The following is an 18,484-nucleotide window of genomic DNA, read 5'->3' on the forward strand; positions in this document are numbered from 1 at the left end:
TGCGGGGCCCCGTGTGACAGCACAGGCCACGCCCCTGACGGAGCGAACGCGGCCACGACCGGAAGCGCGCGCCGCCCTCTGGGTGTTGTAGTTCGCGCCGCGTCGGAGGGTGGCGGTGGTGTTCGTGCGGAGGTCGAACCGTGAGTGGTTGCGGATCAGGGCGGAACGGTAGAGGCGGGTGGGAACCCGCGGGACCGTTCTAGGACTCTGACCTTGCTGCGGCGGTTCTAGAGTTCCGGGCGGGAGTGGGGCAAGCCCGGAGTAACGGATGTGACCGTGCGACTCTCAGGGACGCTGCAGGCCCGGTTCGGGAAAGGAGGACTGGGTTGGGGGGACGGTCCGGCGGAGGTTGAGCCGGTCGGAGATCCGGCGTCCTTCCTGGATCTCCGGTCGTGATGGGTACTCAGCCGCGCGATGTTGTGTCATGTTCCTTCTTCTTGTTTCTTGGTGCCAGAGGGGGGTGGTTTCAAGGGCGGCGGGGACGGGACAGCGGGGTCGGGGACCAGTAAGGGGGGACAGCAGCACACAGGACGAGTGTTGGGCGGGTGTGGGGTCCCGGCTTTGAGGAAGACGTCCGAGCACCCGGCTCTCGAATGTGCAGTCAGAGCAGCCTGAGCCGCCTGTGCCCCCTGCTGTGCTGGGACCGTCGGAATTCCGCGGCCGGGAAGACCTCGCAGTCAAATGCAGCCTCACCTTCCACGGGGGCCTTCTCCCCCTAAAGGGTGACCATGGGAGGGGACCGGAAACACCAGGTTTTAATCCCCGTCATCTGGAACCCAGAATACACTCATTATATGCAACATTCTGAGCACTGACTGCATGCCCGGCCTCATCCACGTGCCTGTATTAATTCGTCAAACATGTACTTAGGTGCCCTGAGCGCCGGGCCCTGTTCTCCGGCCCCTGCACAGAGGTAACTCCCATCCTGAACTGCAGCGAGAGCAACAGCACAAACGGGATGCGGCAGAATCGGGACGCAGTCAGGGTGATCCGGGGGACGTGCGGACGCGAGGCGAACTCATCCTACCTTGGGCCTGAGTTCCATTTGGGCAAACAGTTGAATTTTAAAACACCAGGCACACGGACTATGTAGTGTGTGCATCACAGACTGTAAACACCTGCTCACTGAACACGGAGGTTTCCCTCCCGCAGCAGCCGTTGCCGTCGTGTATGAATTACAGATCTGCTTCGTAATCGGACGTGTTTATTTTTCTATTTATCATTTTTAATTCTCATCCAAGAGTACGTACGTTCATTGATTTTAGAGAGACAGGAAGCTGGGGAGGAAGAGAGAGGTCTCCGTGTATGAGAGAAACATCAATAGGTTGCCTCCTGTATGGGCCCGGAGCACGGATTGAACCCACAAAGGTGAACGAGATGATGTTCCAACTAACAGAACCACCAGGCCAGGGCCCTTTTCAGACATTTTTACAATGTGATTCAGGTAATCTCCATGTCAGGATGCCAACCTCATTTTAGCGGAGAGGGAAACTGAGGCACCGTAGTGCCCAGGAAACCCAGACTGTGTGGTTTCATGTCATGTTGACAGAAGTAGTCATGACCCTGGACATCATCTGAGTAATGAGGGTTGTCCCCTTTGCCCAACTGGTCCTCACTTTTCCTGTCTTTGGAATGGCGTGGGTAAATCTGAGATCATTATTCAGCGGTGCCCAGAGAAGCAATGGCTCACAGCAGGCACTTCCAGATGCCAAGGTCGGGTTCACTGCTGTTGGGTTTGGCCTGGGGGATGAGCTCCAGGGTCTGGGAGCCGCACGTCTCCTTCTGCCCCCACGTAAAGTTTCCGACACTTTAAGTCTCTCTTCACCACAGATACCTACTCACTGACTGTCTCACATCCCCTTTCCCCCAGAACTGCCCGCAGAGAAGCCAGCTGTTCCTGTAAGAGACCACAGGAGGAGGGAATGACCGCTGGGCTTCTGGATGCGGGGCTCCCGGTGAGTACACCCACAACCGTCAAGGCGAGCCTCCCAGGCTCTGGCACCTGATTCCCACCAGGCTCATCTGGCCTCACAGCCTTTGTCCTCACTCTGCCCCCTGCCAGCAACGTGCTCTAGGTCCCCATTTAGATTTGACTTAGGACCTCATGGATTTTCCCTCCTGGCCCTGCTGCTTTGCTGACATTGCTCATCCCTCCCACTGATGGGTCAGGCACTTCAACACACTCAGGTCTGCAGTCCCAGCTCACTGTCTCCATCACCAGGCAGATGTGTACTGAGCACCTGCCGAGAACCAGGCACTGAGCCGGGCACCATTTCAGGAAACGCAGGTGCAGGAGCAGATGAGGAAGCAGAAATCTCTGTCCCTGGGGGGCTTATAATCCTCAGAAAGAATGTAAAACATGTCAGCTTGGGCAGGAAATGAGACCCAGATGAGGATGGGCCTGTGGACCAGGCATTGACTGGAAGAGCCTGGGAGGCCTCTGTGAGGAAGCAGCTAGGAGAAGGAGTGAAGTGGAGGCTCACACAAAGAGCGTTCCAGACACAGGGAACAGCATGAGCAAAGGTCTTGAATGGGACTCTGGCAGGCACATTCCACAAAGGACAGGAGCACACAAAGCAGGAAGATGGAGAACAAGGCCTCCTAGACCAGCTGCATGGGAAGTAATTCTGGCCTTTTTTGCCATTTCCAAAGGCGCAGCAAACAGTAAGCATTCTATGAATGAAGGACCGATGAGCATTCTGAACGCTGTGGTCAGTGCTGGACTCTTGGTGACCCTAATCAGCCCCTATATGAGCTGTGAGTCGGAATGAGGAGGAAACCAAGGCAGAGAGAGAGGTCACCTCCCAAGGCCCCACCCAACAGCTAGCAGGACCTCATGCCTACAGCCTCAGGAACTGTTTCTGTCCAAAAACTCTCGGAGCATATTTTCCCCCAGAGCCCTGGATAAACTGCAGTCTGATTGGTGCCTTGCTTTTAGCCCCGTGAGACCTGAGAGAGAATCCATCCCGGCTGTGCTCGATTCCAACCTACAGGACAATGAGATGATAAATGGGTGCTCTTTTAAAACCCTAACATTGGGCTCATTTGTTTTACGTCAAAACCTAACAGTGGAGGGGAGTATCTTCGTGTCATGGTTACAAAGATCTGCTTCCCAGTGGGGTTTTGTTTCTATGTTTCTTTTTAATCTTTTTAATGGGCTTTGTTTCATTCATTATGCTTATGTCTTGGATACGTCAGGATATTATTTTGGCCACCAGGGTGAGGCAGGAATCCAACCTGAGTTTTTAGGAGCTGCCTTCCCCTACCACCCAGACATGGCACCACCCCAAGGGCACCTCCACACAGGCATGGTTGCTGCTAAACCCACAGGCCCAGGATTGCTCTCGTCTCTGCTGACTCCTCAGCAGCAATTGTCCCTTGAAGATAGCTTTCTTCACCCATATTGCTGGAAGACAGAGATGGGTTCTCTTGCATCGTCAGACCTCCCTTCCTCTAGCAAAGTCCCAGGTCCCACCTGAAAACCTGACCCAAATTCTCAGACTTGAGAGAATCCCTACCCATCTAATTTGGACAGGTCACTGTTCACCAGCTGTTCCTCACAGTGCCAAATGCCAGGCTCGTGCTGGCTGAGGACCCTCCTGTGTGACATTTCAGGAGCAAGTAACCTATGAGGATGTGGTCGTGGACTTCACCCAGGAGGAGTGGGGGAAGCTGACACCTGCCCAGAGGACCCTGTACCGTGAGGTGATGCTGGAGACCTTTGGGCTCCTAGTCTCCGTGGGTAAGGCCACACCTGTGCCCTCGTGGTGTCCCCTAGTATGGACTGTAATGTTTTTGGGTTAAAAGTAGGGGCAGTCAAGGCATTAAAAGCACGTAACTCAGATATGTCTTGGGAGTAAGGGACAAGAGTGTTTAGGGAATATCAGTGAGTAACAGAACCCACCTGAAAAGGTCAGAGGCAGGACAGCTTTGGTTAAGAGGGACACACTCAGAACCACGAGTGCAGAATCCCAGACCAGACCTGGGTCTTCCTGTGGTGCTATTAGGAGCCCCTTCCTTCCTAACTCCTCCCTCTGCACTTCTTTCTGCCACTTTGCAGTTGAACACTCTGAAGGTGACAGGATACCTTCCTGTGACCAAAACCAACAGAAAAGACTGTGTGTCCTCGATGCACGTGAGAGGCCCCTGGTTTGTCTTGTTTCAGACATCAGGTCTCCTCCACACGGGTCATTGTTACCAGCATGCAGGGAGAGCAGACCTCTCACTGGGTGCCCAGATCTAGGTCACATGTCCACCCAGATCCAGGACTGAGGTCACGGACTGAGAGTGAATAGAAGAATGCTGGGGGCTGCTAGCACAGTAACTGTGGCCTGTCTCAGTTTTCAGCCATTTGGGTCCTGAAAGAGTGAAGGTGGAGGCAGCAGAGGGTTGGGAAGGGTCCAGGGACACAAATGCTCATGGCTTGGGTTTCCCTGAGCAGGACGTTGGCTCCCGAAGCCCCCCCTCATCTCCCTGCTGGAGCAGGAGGCGGAGCCGTGGCCTGTGGAGGAAGATGTTGCACAAGGTGTGTGTCCAGGTGAGATGAGATGCGCATTCCCCTGCCCTGGTCTCTACAATTCTGATTTCAGGTTTTTCAGAGCAGACTGACTACTCACTGTTTTTATGGACATCCACCAACTACTGTTTTGCTATGAGTAAGACCAGCTTCCTGTCTTCCCTAAATTTACATCCTTGGTGAAAGAGAGGGGCACACAATGAATAACTAAAAATATAATAAGAACAGTGAATAGGGTGATTCCAGATTATGATGAATCCTGAGAAAGTGAAAGCAGGTGATGAGGTAGAGACTACAATTGGGGGAGGACTTGAGCAGAGAGATGAGGGCTCACCTATGAAAAGAGGTCACATGGGAGTTGAAGCCTGAACCCTGAGAACTGGGCCTCCATGAAATGACTTGGGAGAACAAATTCCTAGTGGAGGAAACAGCAGGTATAGAGGCACTTGGGTCGTGCAGGTCTCTTACTGAGTAACAGACCCTCCAACATCACTGCTTTAAAGCAGGGGCTCACATATGACTCTGGCATCTGTGTGTCATCACTACAAGCCCGGCTCTTTCACATGCCTGAGGTTGCCTGGGTGGTTCTGTTCTTCATACCTGCTGTCTAGCTCCTGTGACCGGAGAGCACCCCTCTAAGAAGTGGGGGTATCTTGTCACTCCAGCAGCAGTTCCCCCTGGTGTCAATCCATGATCCCATGGAAGCAGTGGCCTATTGCCAGTGCCCATGTCAAATGGACAGAATATGGGAGGGACGTCACAGCCAGGTCTTCTCTCCTCAAATAATAAACCTTCATAATAAACAAATCACCGCAAATGTAGTACTTGAAGCAACACAAATGATCTTACATCTCTAGAGGTCATAAATTCAAAACGTGCCTGACTTGCTGCATTGTGTGTTTGTTGGACAGTGCTCCTTCTGGGGGGTCTGGGGAGAATCCATTTCCATTCAATGTGCAGCCCCTTGAGGCTGCCACATTCCTCTACAGATGGTCTTGTCCATAGTGTCAGCTTTGGCTGGTCCGATCTTAATTCATGAGACCCTGACTGTCCTCCCCTTTCACATGTTAGACCCCTGTGGTTACATGGGGTTTTCCAAAAATCCAGGGTAGTCACAGATTATTGGAAACCTCAATTCCTTGTTCACATGTAAAGTGACACCATATCACAGGTTGCAGGCCTTCGGATGTAAACATCTGTAGGAGACAATTTTCTGCACTTAACTGTTTTTACTCCTTTAAATTTTCACTAGAGTGATTCTAAATGGGAGAGGTGCACACATCACACCTTTAGGCCAGTCCAGTTTCAGAGTGGAGGCTCCACATCAGGCAGAAAGGCTGTCCTGCCAGGAGGAAGGTCAAGGGACTGCATTATTTTTTCTTTCATTTTTTGGGTCTTTTGACCACTTTTGTGGGTGACGGAACAGTGGTGAGTAAGGCACGCAACGGCTCTGCCCATAGGATCCTCCCAGTTAGGGAGACATACACAATTAACCAGCTTTAAGGGCTCTAACATACACAGTCATTTATTGATCCACGTGGTGAAGGACATTTCTTCACTTTCCAGTTAGGGGAGCTGAAGGGTTTATTTACATGTGGGGTGAGGTGGTCCAACAGTGAGGGGCCTCCAAGAAGAGACGGCTCTGAGCAACGGGAAGGCTCAATGGTCCTTCCCACGCGGCGGCTTTGCCTCCATCACCACCTGGCTTGGTGGACACTGTGTTCGCCGGGGCCTGACCATCAGCTCTGCTCCATCCAAGCCTGGGCATCTGGTGACATTTCCCCTGAAGGCTCATTCCTACCTCAGCATCTTCTCCCGCCCAAATTCTCTGTGCCTCCCTTGCCCACTCCATCTGCGCCCCTTATACCAACTCCCTGTTATCTGTACTTTCCTTCCCTCTTTCGTTCCTTCTGTGGTTTATAAAGCCATATGGTTAAAAGGTCAAAGCCACTTATCTCTTAAACCTTTCAAAATACTGCAATAATTCTCCCACCCACCTATCGATGGACAAACTTTTCTGCCTGGATAGGGATTGACGGATAATTCCATTTTTATTTCTTTTAGACTTGGGTTTTAGAATGAAGCCCAAACACTCACCTGCAAACCAAGACATTTCTGAAGAATTATCCAACAATGTCCTGGTAGAGCGGTTCCAGTGGAATGGACTGCAGGCCTCTAACGGTGAGGACGCTAAGGGCCACTGGGAACAGAGTTGTGAGAGTCCTGAGGATGATGTGGTGCAGGCGGACTTCCCATCTGTGATGATATCTGTTGAGAAGCAGCAGGGGGTGAATGGGTTTGGGGAAAAGTTAAGTCTGAGCCCAGATATCCCAACTCAACTCATGATACCTGAGAGAGAAGACTCCCACCCATGGAAAATGCATGGAAAAAGGGAGAAATCAGACACTAATTTAAACATGCAACAGAAAACCTATGCAACAGAGAAATTCTACAGATGTCAGGAATGTGGAACATCCTTTACTCACAGCTCTGCACTCAACGAACACCAGCAAACGCACACAGGTGAGAAACCCTTTAAATGCACGCAGTGTGGGAGGACCTTCAATCAACTTGCCCCACTGATCGAGCACCAGAGAACTCACACAGAGGGGAAGCCCTACGAGTGCAGCAAATGTGGGAAGCCCTTTAGTTTTAGGTCCTCCTTCAGCCAAACAGAGCGGACTCTCACGGGTGAGAAACCCTTCGAGTGCAGTCAGTGTGGGAACACCTTCCAACAAAGCACATATGTCACTCAACATCAGAGGGTTCATATGGGAGAGAAGTCCTATCACTGCTGTGAGTTTGAGAAAGCCTTTATCGAGAGCATACACAGAGAAGAGGAACGATACAGATGCAGTGAATGTGGAAAAACCTTCTGCCACGTCTCATCACTCAGCCAACACAAGCAGATACACACAGGTGAGAAGCCCTACAAGTGTAGTCACTGCAGCAAGGCGTTCCGACAGAAGACACACCTCAGTCAACATCAGAGGACCCACACAGGGGAGAAACCCTATGTGTGCAGTGACTGTGGCAGGGCCTTCAGCCACAGCTCATCCCTAGCCAATCACCAGCGAATCCACACAGGGGAGAAGCCCTACGAGTGCCATCATTGTGGCAGGGCCTTTACCCAGGGCACATCGCTGATCAATCACCAGCGAATTCACACCGGGGAAAAGCCCCATGAGTGTACCATATGTGGCAGGGCCTTCAGACAGCTTTCTTCACTCATTCTACATCAGAGGATCCACACGGGAGAGAAGCCCTATGAGTGTAACGAGTGTGGCAGGGCCTTCAGCCAGAGCTCTCATCTCATACAACACCAGAGGATCCACACCAAGGAAAAGCCCTTCACGTGCAACAAGTAGGGGGAGTCCTTCAGTTACTCCTCGGTGAAAATGAGAGGACACACTGGGGAAAAGCCATACGAGTGTTCAAATTGTGGGAAGTTCTTCAAGCAGAGCACTCACCTCGATAAGCAGCACAAAACCCACAGAGGCGAGTGCAGTCTCTGCGACGGTCTTCACACACTGCTCCTCCCTGACTTTGGGCCAGAGAACACTTACTGGGAACAGGTACTGTACGTAAGCTGAGTCATAGGAAGCCTGAAGCCACAGTTCATCCCTTCCTACACTTGACCCAATCATCCTCATCATCAAGGTGACAGACTCACACACAGGACACTCCTCATCATCCTAACAGTAGGGTATGTGGAGACAGTTGATATTGAAGGAGTGTAGATGTGTGTGCCCATCAACACTATTATAGAACCCACAAAAGGAGAACTGTCACAGTGTATTGGATTTGGGCCTAATGCCTATGGAGTCACCAGATTCCAAACTTTAGATTTTCACATTGGTAAAGAAACCAATAAATGCCTTCTCTATAAAAGAACTAAGTACAGCCCTGACTGGTGCGGCTCAGTGGGCTGGGTTAGGGGACCGTTCTGTGGTTTTGAGAATTGTAGCCCGAACCGTGAGCCAGGCCCCTAGGCCTGGAAGACTCAATCGGAACACCGAGAAAGCTTATGAGGCAGGCATGACTCGGAGGCCACTCAGGAGGTTTCCATGGGAACGGATTTGAAGAATGCATATTATGCCTTAGAACTTGTTCTGGTTTTATTATTTCTTAGTTAACTATAAACAATCTGTAGCTAAAAATGTATGAAGCCTTACACCTAATGCCAATGTGACATCAAAATGTTTCATAGACCGTGACACAGACTGGTCACTGTGTTCTCTATTTTGATTTCTGTAATCTGTAACTGTTAACTGTAACCCAAGCGTCTGAAAGCTAATTGATGATTTATGAATTTTGACCTTATATCTCCCATACATACCTTTCTCAATAAAAGGCATGGGAGAAGGGAGTTCTGCACACTTCTCTAGAGAGATTTGCCATCTCTCCTCCCTTCAGACAAAATACACTGTCCTGCATAAATTTTGTTTTTTTCTGAGTAAAAACATTCCTTTTTTCTTTTTTTTTTCTCTTTTCTTTTTTTTTCCCTTCCTTAAAAAAAAGGAAAAAGGAGGAGAGGAGGGGAGGGGAAAAAAAACAAAAAACAAAACTATCTCTTTAATGCGTTTCATATAATCTCTCCTTCTCATCCTTCTTCTTTAATTGCTGTTTATTTGTTTGTGTGTCTAGTTTAGTCCCCCTTTCACTATCCTGTATGGCTTTGATGTGGCCAATTCTCCAGTGAAAGAATGTTCTCATCAACTGTATCCTTTCCTTTTGCTTGCCTATGGCATGAGACAAGCTGGAAATCACCTCTGATGACAGCAAATAATCCTGAAGTCTTTCCAATAGGTTGTGTATTTTTCTGGTGGTTTGGAAAAAGCAATTCTGAAACTATTTAAAGGTATTCCAGGATTCAGTATATTAATATGTTGCAGGAACACAGATCTCTGGGTAGGGGCATTCCCATGTCCCTCCGCCCAGGTGTCCTCTGACTCAGGAGGTGATGAGCTAATCTCATCTCCACCTGCAGCTTTAGGCTGTTCAGGCCACTGAGTCATGGAATCCTGAGGACAGAGAGGTCTGTTGAGTACTCCATCTGCCTCCTTGAAGATAAAGTCTTAAATTGGGGCTGGCCTTGATGATTAGTGGATCTGCTGTTAGATATTATCAAAACCAGACGTTACCCTGGCTGTATTTTACATATTAATGATACTTTGTAAGAATTCTTTCACTTGTAAAAGTTCTTTTATTGTTGGCTGTAAAGCTCACACCCCGTTCTATTTTTAGTGACTTTTGAAATCCTAATAAAATGAGGATGAGGCTTCCGGTTCTCCGCTGATGGTCTGATCAAGCCACAGTCCTCCGTGCATACTGGCCATTCATCCTGCTTGCTGGAATTATCTCAGCGTCCCCGACCATATTCAACACTTCATTAATAGGTTGATTTTTGAAGTACCAGCATCTTTACAATTGAGTCTGAGTGCATCATCTCCCTGGACGGTAGGGGCGGAGGTGCCCACCCAGGGGGCCAGCAGGCCAGTGGTCAACTGGCAGGCTACTGAGCCACAGCAGCCAGGGCAGAGTTGAGTTTTTAAACCAGAAGCAGCAGGTACTATATAGTATGTGACTCTTAGATTCTATAAAGCTGCTCACTGAAACGGTTTCCTCCCAGCAAGTCACCATCATGGGTAAACTGTAGATCTGCTCCATGTTCACACTTTTTAATTTTTATTTTCTTATTTTTAATTCTCATTCAAGAGTACATTAATTATAGAGAGACGGGAAGCGCGGGAGAAAGAGAGAGAGAGAGCTCCATGTGAGAGAGAAACATAAATAGGTTGCCTTGTATATGGGTCCTAACCAGGAATAGGACCCACAAACCTTTTGGTGAACAGGAACGCTCCAAGCAACTGAACCACCCAGCTAGGTCCCTTTTCAGACTTTTTACACTGTAATTCTGGTAATCTTTATGTCAGGTCACTACCCTCATTTTGGGGGAGAGGGAAACTGAGGTACACCAAGCTGAGCCCAGGGGACCCAGACTGTCTGGCTCCCTGTCATTATAGTAGAAATAATCATCACCCCGGAAATCATCTGAGTAACAAAGGTTGTGCCCCTTGCCCACCCTGGTCCTCAGTTTTCCTGTCTTTGGAGGGTCTTGGATAAATCTGAGATCATTACTCAGCGGTGCCTAGAGAAGCTCTGGTTCACAGCAGGCACTTGGGAAATGCTGAGCGGAGGTTTACTGCTGTTGGGTTTGGCCTGGGCTCCAGGCTCTGGCAGCCACAGCTGCTTCTACCTTCAAGTAGGGGTTTCGACGCTTTGACTCTCTGCTCACCACAGATACCTACTCACTGACTGTCTCACACCCCATTTCCACCAGAACTACCCGCAGAGAAGCCAGCTGTTCCTGTAAGAGACCATAGGAGGAGGGAATGACCGCTGGGCTCCTAAATGCGGGGCTCCCGGTGTGTACACCACCACCGTCAAGGCGAGCCTCCCAGGCTCTGACCCGTGATTCCCACCAGGCTCATCCGGCCTCACAGCCTTTGTCCTCTCTGCCCTCTGCCAGGAATGTGCTTGAGCCAGCTCTGGGTCCTCCTTCAGATCTTAACTCTGAGGATCTTGTGGATTCCCCGACCTGGCCCTGCTGCTTTGCTGACATTGCTCATCCATCCCAATGATGGGTCAGGCACTTCAACACACTCAGGTCTGCAGTCCCAGCTCACTGTCCCCATCACCAGGCAGATGTGTACTGAGCACCTGCCGAGAACCAGGCACGGGGCCGGGCACCATTTCAGGAAACGCAGCTGCAGGAGCAGATAAGGAAGCAGAAATCTCTGTCCCTGGGGGGCTTATAATCCTCAGAAAGAATGTAAAACATGTCAGCTTGGGCAGGAAATGAGACCCAGATGAGGATGGGCCTGTGGACCAGGCATTGACTGGAAGAGCCTGGGAGGCCTCTGTGAGGAAGCAGCTAGGAGAAGGAGTGAAGTGGAGGCTCACACAAAGAGCGTTCCAGGCACAGGGAACAGCATGAGCAAAGGTCTTGAGTAGAACGATGCCAGTCACGTTCCACAAAGGGCAGGCGCACACAAAGCAGGAAGACAGAGAACAGGGTCTCCTAGACCAGCTGCCTGCAGTAGGAGAAGAAATTCTGGCTATTTTGGCCACTTGAAAAGGCCCAGCAAACAATAAGCACTGTATGAAGTGGGGAACAATGAGCGTTCTGAACACTGTGGTCAGTGCTGGACTCATGTGACCCCAATCAACCCCTATGTGAGCTGCCAAGATTGTTTCATGGAGGCCCAGTTCTCAGGGTTCAGGCTTCAACTCCCATGTGACCTCCTTCCATCGGTGAGCCCTCATCTCTCTGCTCAAGTCCTCCCCCAATTGTAGTCTCTACCTCATCACCTGCTTTACCTTTCTGAGGGTTCATCATAATCTGGAACCATCCTATCCACAGTTCTTATTATATTTTTAGTTATTCATTGTGTGCCCCTCTCCCTCACCAAGAATGTAAATTGAGGGAAGACAGGAACTTGGTCTTACTCATAGCACAACAATGGTTGGCCTCCATGAAACAATCTGGGAGAATGGCTTCCAGGCAGAGGAAACAGCAGCTGCAGAGGCACTGGGGTGGTGCAGGTCTCTTACTGAGTAACAGACCCTCCAACATCACTGCCTTAAAGCAGGGGCTCACTTATGACTCTGGCATCCGTGTGTCATGGCTCTAGGCCCGGCTCTTGCACATGTCTGAGGTTGCCTGGGTGGTTCTGCTCTTCATACCTGCTGTGCAGCTCCTGAGACTGGAAGGTACCCCTGTAAGAAGTGGGGGTGTCCTGTCTCTCTAGCAAGCAGTTCCCCCTGGTGTCAAGCCATGCTCCCATGTAAGCAGTAGCCTATCACGAGTGCCCAGGAGAAATGGACACTGTATGGGAGGGAGATTATAGCTGGGTCTTCTCTCCTCAAATACTAACAAACCTTCAACCAATGTATTAGCCTCTTGTTGCAGGTATAATAAATTACCACAAATGTAGTACTTTAAGCAACACAAATGATCTTACAGCTCTAGAGGTCACTAGTACAAAATGTATCTGAAGTGTTGCATTCACGGTTCTGCTGGACAATGTTCCTTCTGGAGGGTCTGGGGAGAATTCATTTTCATTCAATGTCCAGCCCCTCGAGGCTGCCACATTCCTGGACACATGGCCTTGTCCATCGTCAGTGTCAGCTCTGGCTGGTCAGATCTCGAATATATTAGGCCACCCTGATCCTGACTGTCCTGCCCTTTTCACATGTTAGACCCCTGTGGTTACATGGGGACATACTAAAAATCCAGCGTAGTCAGAAATGATTGGAAACCTCAGTTCTTTGTTCACATGTAAAGGGACCCCATACTCACAGGTTGCAGGCCTTAGGATGTCAGTATCTGTGCGAGACAATATTCTACACTTGACTGTTTTTTCTCCTTTTTCACTAGAGTGTGGCATAAATGGGAGAGGTGCCCGCATCACACCTTTAGGCCAGTCCAGTTTCAGAGAAGAGGGTCAGTACCAAGCAGAAAGGCCATCCTGTCAGGAGGAAAGGCAAGGGACTCCATGTTTTCTTTTCATTCATCAGGTCTTTTGACCACTTTTGTGGGTGGGGAAACAGTGATGAGTAAGGCGGGCAAACGCTCTGCCCATGGGATCCTCCTGTTTAGGGAGACATACACAATTAACCAGCTCAAAGGGCTCTAACATACACAGTCGTTATTGATCTTCGTGGTAAAGGACATTTCAGCAGTTTCCAGTGTTGGGAGCTGATTGGTTTCCATACATGTGGGGCGAGGTGATCCAACAGTGAGGGGCCTCCAAGAAGAGACGGCTCTGAGCAATGTGAAGGCTCAGTGGTCCTTCCCACGCGGCGGCTTTGCCTCCATCACCACCTGGCTTGGTGGACACTGTGTTCGCCGGGGCCTGACCATCAGCTCTGCTCCATCCAAGCCTGAGCATCTGGTGACATTTCCCCTGAAGGCTCACTCCTACCTCAGCATCTTCTCCAGCCCAAATTCTCTGTGCACCTCTTGCCAACTCCATCTGTGCCCCTTATACCAACTCCCCTCCCCTGTTCTCTGTACTTTCTCCTGCCTCTTGTGTTCCTCCTCTTGTTTGCAGAACCATATGGTTAAATGGATAAAGCCACCTGTATTTTAGACACAAGTGATTTAATTCTTCCACCACCTATCCACAGACAAACTTTGTTCTCGAAACAAGGATTAAGAAACAATTCCATTTTTTGTTTCTTTCTTTCAGGCTTAGAAGGTCGGTCGAAATGCAAACACTCAGCTGCAAAGGACGACATCTCTGAAGACCTATCCAACAACGTCCTGGTAGAAAGGTTCCTGTGGAATGGTCGGCGAGGCTCTAAGGGTGAAGATGCTCAGGGTCACGGGGAACAGAGTTGTGAGCGTCTTGATGGCACTGTCGTTCAGGCAGCCTTCACACCTGTGAAGACATCCATTCCGGAGCAGCAGCTAGGGAAGGAGTTCGGGGAAAATTTAAGTCTGAGCGTTGATCTCCCGAGTCAACCCATGGCTCCTGAAAGACAAAGCTCCCGCACATGGGGAATGCACAGAAAAAGGGAGAATACAGGCTCAATGTTAAATGTCCAACAGAAAACCTATGCAACAGAGAAGCCCTACAGATGTCAGGAATGTGGAAAGTCCTTTAGTCACAGTTCTGCACTCATCGAGCACCACCGAACGCACACAGGGGAGAGACCTTACGAATGTAACGAATGCGGAAAAAGCTTCCGAAATAGCTCGGCACTTACCAAACACCAGAGAATCCACACTGGTGAGAAACCCTGTAAGTACATGCAGTGTGAGAGAATTTTCAGTCAGACTGCCCTAGACATCCAGCACCAGAGAACTCACGTGGGTGAGGAGCCCTACGAGTGCAGTCAGTGTAGGAAGGCCTTTCAGCAGAGAGCACACCTCGGTCAACATCAGAGGATCCACACAGGGGAGAAACCCTACATGTGCAGTGACTGTGGCAGGGCCTTCAGCCACAGCTCATCCCTAACCAATCACCAGCGGATCCACACTGGGGAGAAGCCCTATGAGTGTAACGTATGTGGCAGGGCCTTCAGCCAGCTCACTCCACTCATTCAGCATCAGAGAATCCACACGGGAGAGAAGCCCTATGAGTGTAACGAGTGTGGCAGAGCCTTCAGCCAGAGCTCCCTTCTCATAGAACACCAGAGAATCCACACCAAGGAAAAGCCCTATGTGTGCAACGAGTGTGGGAAGTCCTTCAGTCACAGCTCATCGCTGAGCCAGCATGAGAGGACACACACTGGGGAAAAGCCATATGAATGCCCACATTGTGGCAAATCCTTCAGGCAGAGCACTCACCTCACTCAGCACCGGAGGATACACACTGGCGAAAAGCCGTACAAGTGCAGGGACTGTGGGAAGGCCTTCACACACAGCTCCTCCCTGACCAAGCACCAGAGAACTCATACTGGGTAGAGGTACTCTACACAAACTGGGACATAGGAAGCCTGAAGCCTTAGTGCATCCCTTGCAACATTCGACCCAATCATACTAATGAGCAAGATGGGAGACATATTTATACACATGCCTTCACACACAGTACACTCCTCAGTTCATCCTAACAGTAGTCAAAATTACAGAGTCATTGTTGAGGACCTTTAGTTATGGGTAACCATTAACACTACATTATGGAACCGACAGAAGAGAGATGTGGGGCAATGTAGTAGATTTGGGCATGTCTTCTGTTTAAGGATTCACCAGATTGCAAACGAGGTTTTCAGAGTGGTGAGCAACCCAACAAATGCCTTTCATATAAAAGAATCAAGTTCAGTAAGACTTTATCATTATGGCACATTTCATTCTTTAGTAGGGAGAAGTGCTTATGAATGGTGCAGATTGACGATGACACTCCCTAGAAACAATATGGCAGAGGGTCCCACACGAGTGACATCTGTATGGAAGCACCATGCACACTCAGCTGTCTACAAAGTTTTCTGATCTATGCATACATTGTTTGATCAAGGTACACAGCAACCAGTCATATGGGTTTGAATCCCGTATGACAAAGTAAGTTATCTGCATTACTTTGCAATAAATTAATCCTTTTCAGGTTTTGGTTTTTGTTTTTTGCAGTAGTTTGAAAAAAGCAATTCTGAAACTGTTCTAAAGCTATTTTAGGATTCAGCAATTTTTTTTTTTTGAAGATTTATTGATTTTTAGAGAGAAAGAAAGGGAGGAAGAGAGAGGTTACCTCTCGCACACCCCCAACTGGGGGCATGGATGGCAACCCAAGCAGGTGCCCTGACTGGGAATTGAACCAGGGACGCTTTGGTTTGCAGGCCAGTGCTCAATCCACTGAGCCACACCAGCCAGGACAGGATTCAGCAATTTATGTTGATTTTATGGGTCCTAGGGAGACATGAAAATGGGGGCAGGGTTATAGATTGGAACTGTATGTATATATGTGCACACATGTTTTTGTGTACCTATGTATGTTCATACATGTGCCTTCATTTCCTAGCTCTGCAGAAGACACCCAAGTAGCAAGGAGCACACCTGGCATTCAGATTTGGTCCCTAATACCATCACCTACTAAAGGAAATGAGTTCTTTAGAACTGGTGAAATGGATTTCAGAGCTGAGGGAAGTAGAAAGGTGAGCTTGGAACATCTTATACTAAAAATTAGTAAATAAAACAGTCCTCCAAAAACATTAGAGGTATACCACCAGATGAAGACTTTCTATAAGACTCTTTGACTTCACTTTGGACAGCTTAAGCACCAAAATAACTTAAGGACAGCCACAAGTTACAAACCAGAGAAAACAGGAATCCATGAGTCCATCTGACAATGACAAATGGGGAGAAGGGGGGGGTGCTGGCTTGCAGCAGAGTGCCCAGGGCTGAGTAAATAGGCAGAGGGCTGGTGCTGGATGATCGACACTTTGCCACCATCAATGTAAGGACTGATTCTGGCAAGAGCCATTAATGGAAGCTGAACCTAGGGAGAATATTGTGGTAAGAAGCTGGATATTTGCATTATTTTAAAGGTCTCCTCATATATTGGTTATTAGTTAAAGGGGGGAAATAGTAACTATATGATGGAGAAATTGGGCAACACTTTGGGTGAGCAAAAGGATCTCCACTGGCAGAATGTGGACTTTGTGCACCTCCCAGGTGTGTACACACAAGTCACAGGCAGAGGAGGTAAAAGTTAGTAACAGGTGGGTCTGAGGATGTGTGGGTGGTCTTTGTACTATTTTCGATATTTCTGTGCTTTTTCTATAAGTTTTATTTCCAAGTAAAGTTAAAAAGTAGACAAGACCCAGGCATCTAGCTGTGCAGTAAATAAGTGCTGGCTATTGTGATAACAAAGGAGTCATTAGTGGGCCTGAAAGCTGATGCATCTCAGGAGTTTTCTTGTGGCAGCAGAATTTAACCCACTGGTTAGGCTGCGAACAACAGTTGAAAGGGCAAACTGAGGTTTTTGAAAAATTATCAGCACCAGCCCTGGCCGGATGGTGGCTCAACTGAATAAAGCATCGTCCCATACACCAAAAGTCTGGGCACATACCTAGCTCGTGGGTTCCATCCTCAGTCGAGGTGCATACGGGAGGCAACTCACAATGTCTCTCTCTCCAGACTTACCCACCAGAACCACACCCAGCTTAGGGTTGGGGATGGACAGGGGAAAAGGACAGGAGAATGGCAGACAGGCACCGGGGCACACAGTTCCAGCGCCTTGCAAGTGACCATGGCCGTGCGACCCTTCCTGAGAACATGCAAATGCGAGTGATGTGTCATCTCCCAGCTGGGCAACTGTGGTCCCTTGCTTCAAGCATCCAGTGGAGAGCAGAGCTGCAACAGGGATGGAGCCTGGGTCTGAGTCACGGGAAGCAGCGCTCCCAGCACCAACACGGAATTAGCAACAGAACTACTGCCAGTGAAGAAAGAAATCCTGTGTTATGTTAAGCCTTTGTGCTTTGGACGTCAAAACGGTGCTCAAACATGGTGACAGAAAGAGGAACCCGTTTCTGTAGCTACAGGAAGCAGTTAAGGTTATGCTCAGGTCTTGGAAACAGTGCTGTAATCTGATATTAAATACAAAATTCAAAAGATCTCCTGATGTAGCTCAAGGAATTAACTCCCCTTTGCGCAGGCAGACACACCTCCTCGTGACCCTCTGTGTTTTCAGTGTTCTGACCCACGTAAAACATACATTTTAGATTGCAACTCGTTCTAATATTTAACATATTTAGAGATGACTGAAAATTTTCACAAAATAGTATTTGCCTTCACTACATGGGTCAAACACCTGAAATGGCTCTCAATTGGCCACCTGCCCTGGGAGGGATGTTCCTAAGTCATCCCTGACCTCTCTGTAGCCTTGAACTCCCCATTTGCTGCAGCCCACCCACTCCTCCACAGTGACACCCCCTCATAATCCAAGTTCCAAAGAAGGAAATTATGTCCTGGGTCCTGGATGCTCTGATTCCAAGGCAGCTTTGGCCTAGCTGCCCCCTATCCTGTCTTATGGCTGCCTTGGGACCCTGATCTAGTCCCTTCTGGTAAAAAAGATCCAAAGAAATCCAAAACTCATGTCCTTTCGGCTTTTCCTTTTTATTCCTTATCAAGTTATTATAGCAACAATGTATGATTTGTAATAGAGGAAAAAAGCATACACAATTGCAGTTCCTTAAGAAAACCACATTTACTTCTCCATGATCAACATCCACTCTACATCCACAGGTAAACGTATCTTCACAAAGCTGTCATTACAGCAGGTCTCCTTTATGCCATTTTTTGTTGTTGCCTGCCATATTATAACACTTCAATACGGGAACAAAACCTTTAGAACTATGGTTCAGCATGGAACAAATCAGAAGTGTCCTAGCAACAATGGGGGGAGAAAGGTAAACATTACAGTGATTTTGTTTCAACAACTAAAGCCGTGCATCACATTTCTGCAG

At 48.9% G+C, this 18,484-nt stretch overlaps 1 protein-coding gene across 1 annotated transcript; it reads left to right on the forward strand.

The window, feature by feature from the left end:
• Positions 1 to 4,477: 4,477 nt before the first annotated feature.
• Positions 4,478 to 15,019, forward strand: LOC149995724 (uncharacterized). Its single transcript, XM_090261066.1, is given in 3 exon segments — positions 4,478 to 4,537; positions 6,581 to 7,946; positions 14,165 to 15,019. Coding segments are annotated over 2 exon segments (2,181 nt in total). The 5' UTR covers positions 4,478 to 4,537; positions 6,581 to 6,594; the 3' UTR covers positions 14,994 to 15,019.
• Positions 15,020 to 18,484: the final 3,465 nt, after the last annotated feature.

This window comes from Furipterus horrens, unplaced genomic scaffold, assembly GCF_987537825.1.
Source record: "Furipterus horrens unplaced genomic scaffold, mFurHor1.1.pri manual_scaffold_13, whole genome shotgun sequence".
NCBI lineage: Eukaryota > Metazoa > Chordata > Mammalia > Chiroptera > Furipteridae > Furipterus > Furipterus horrens.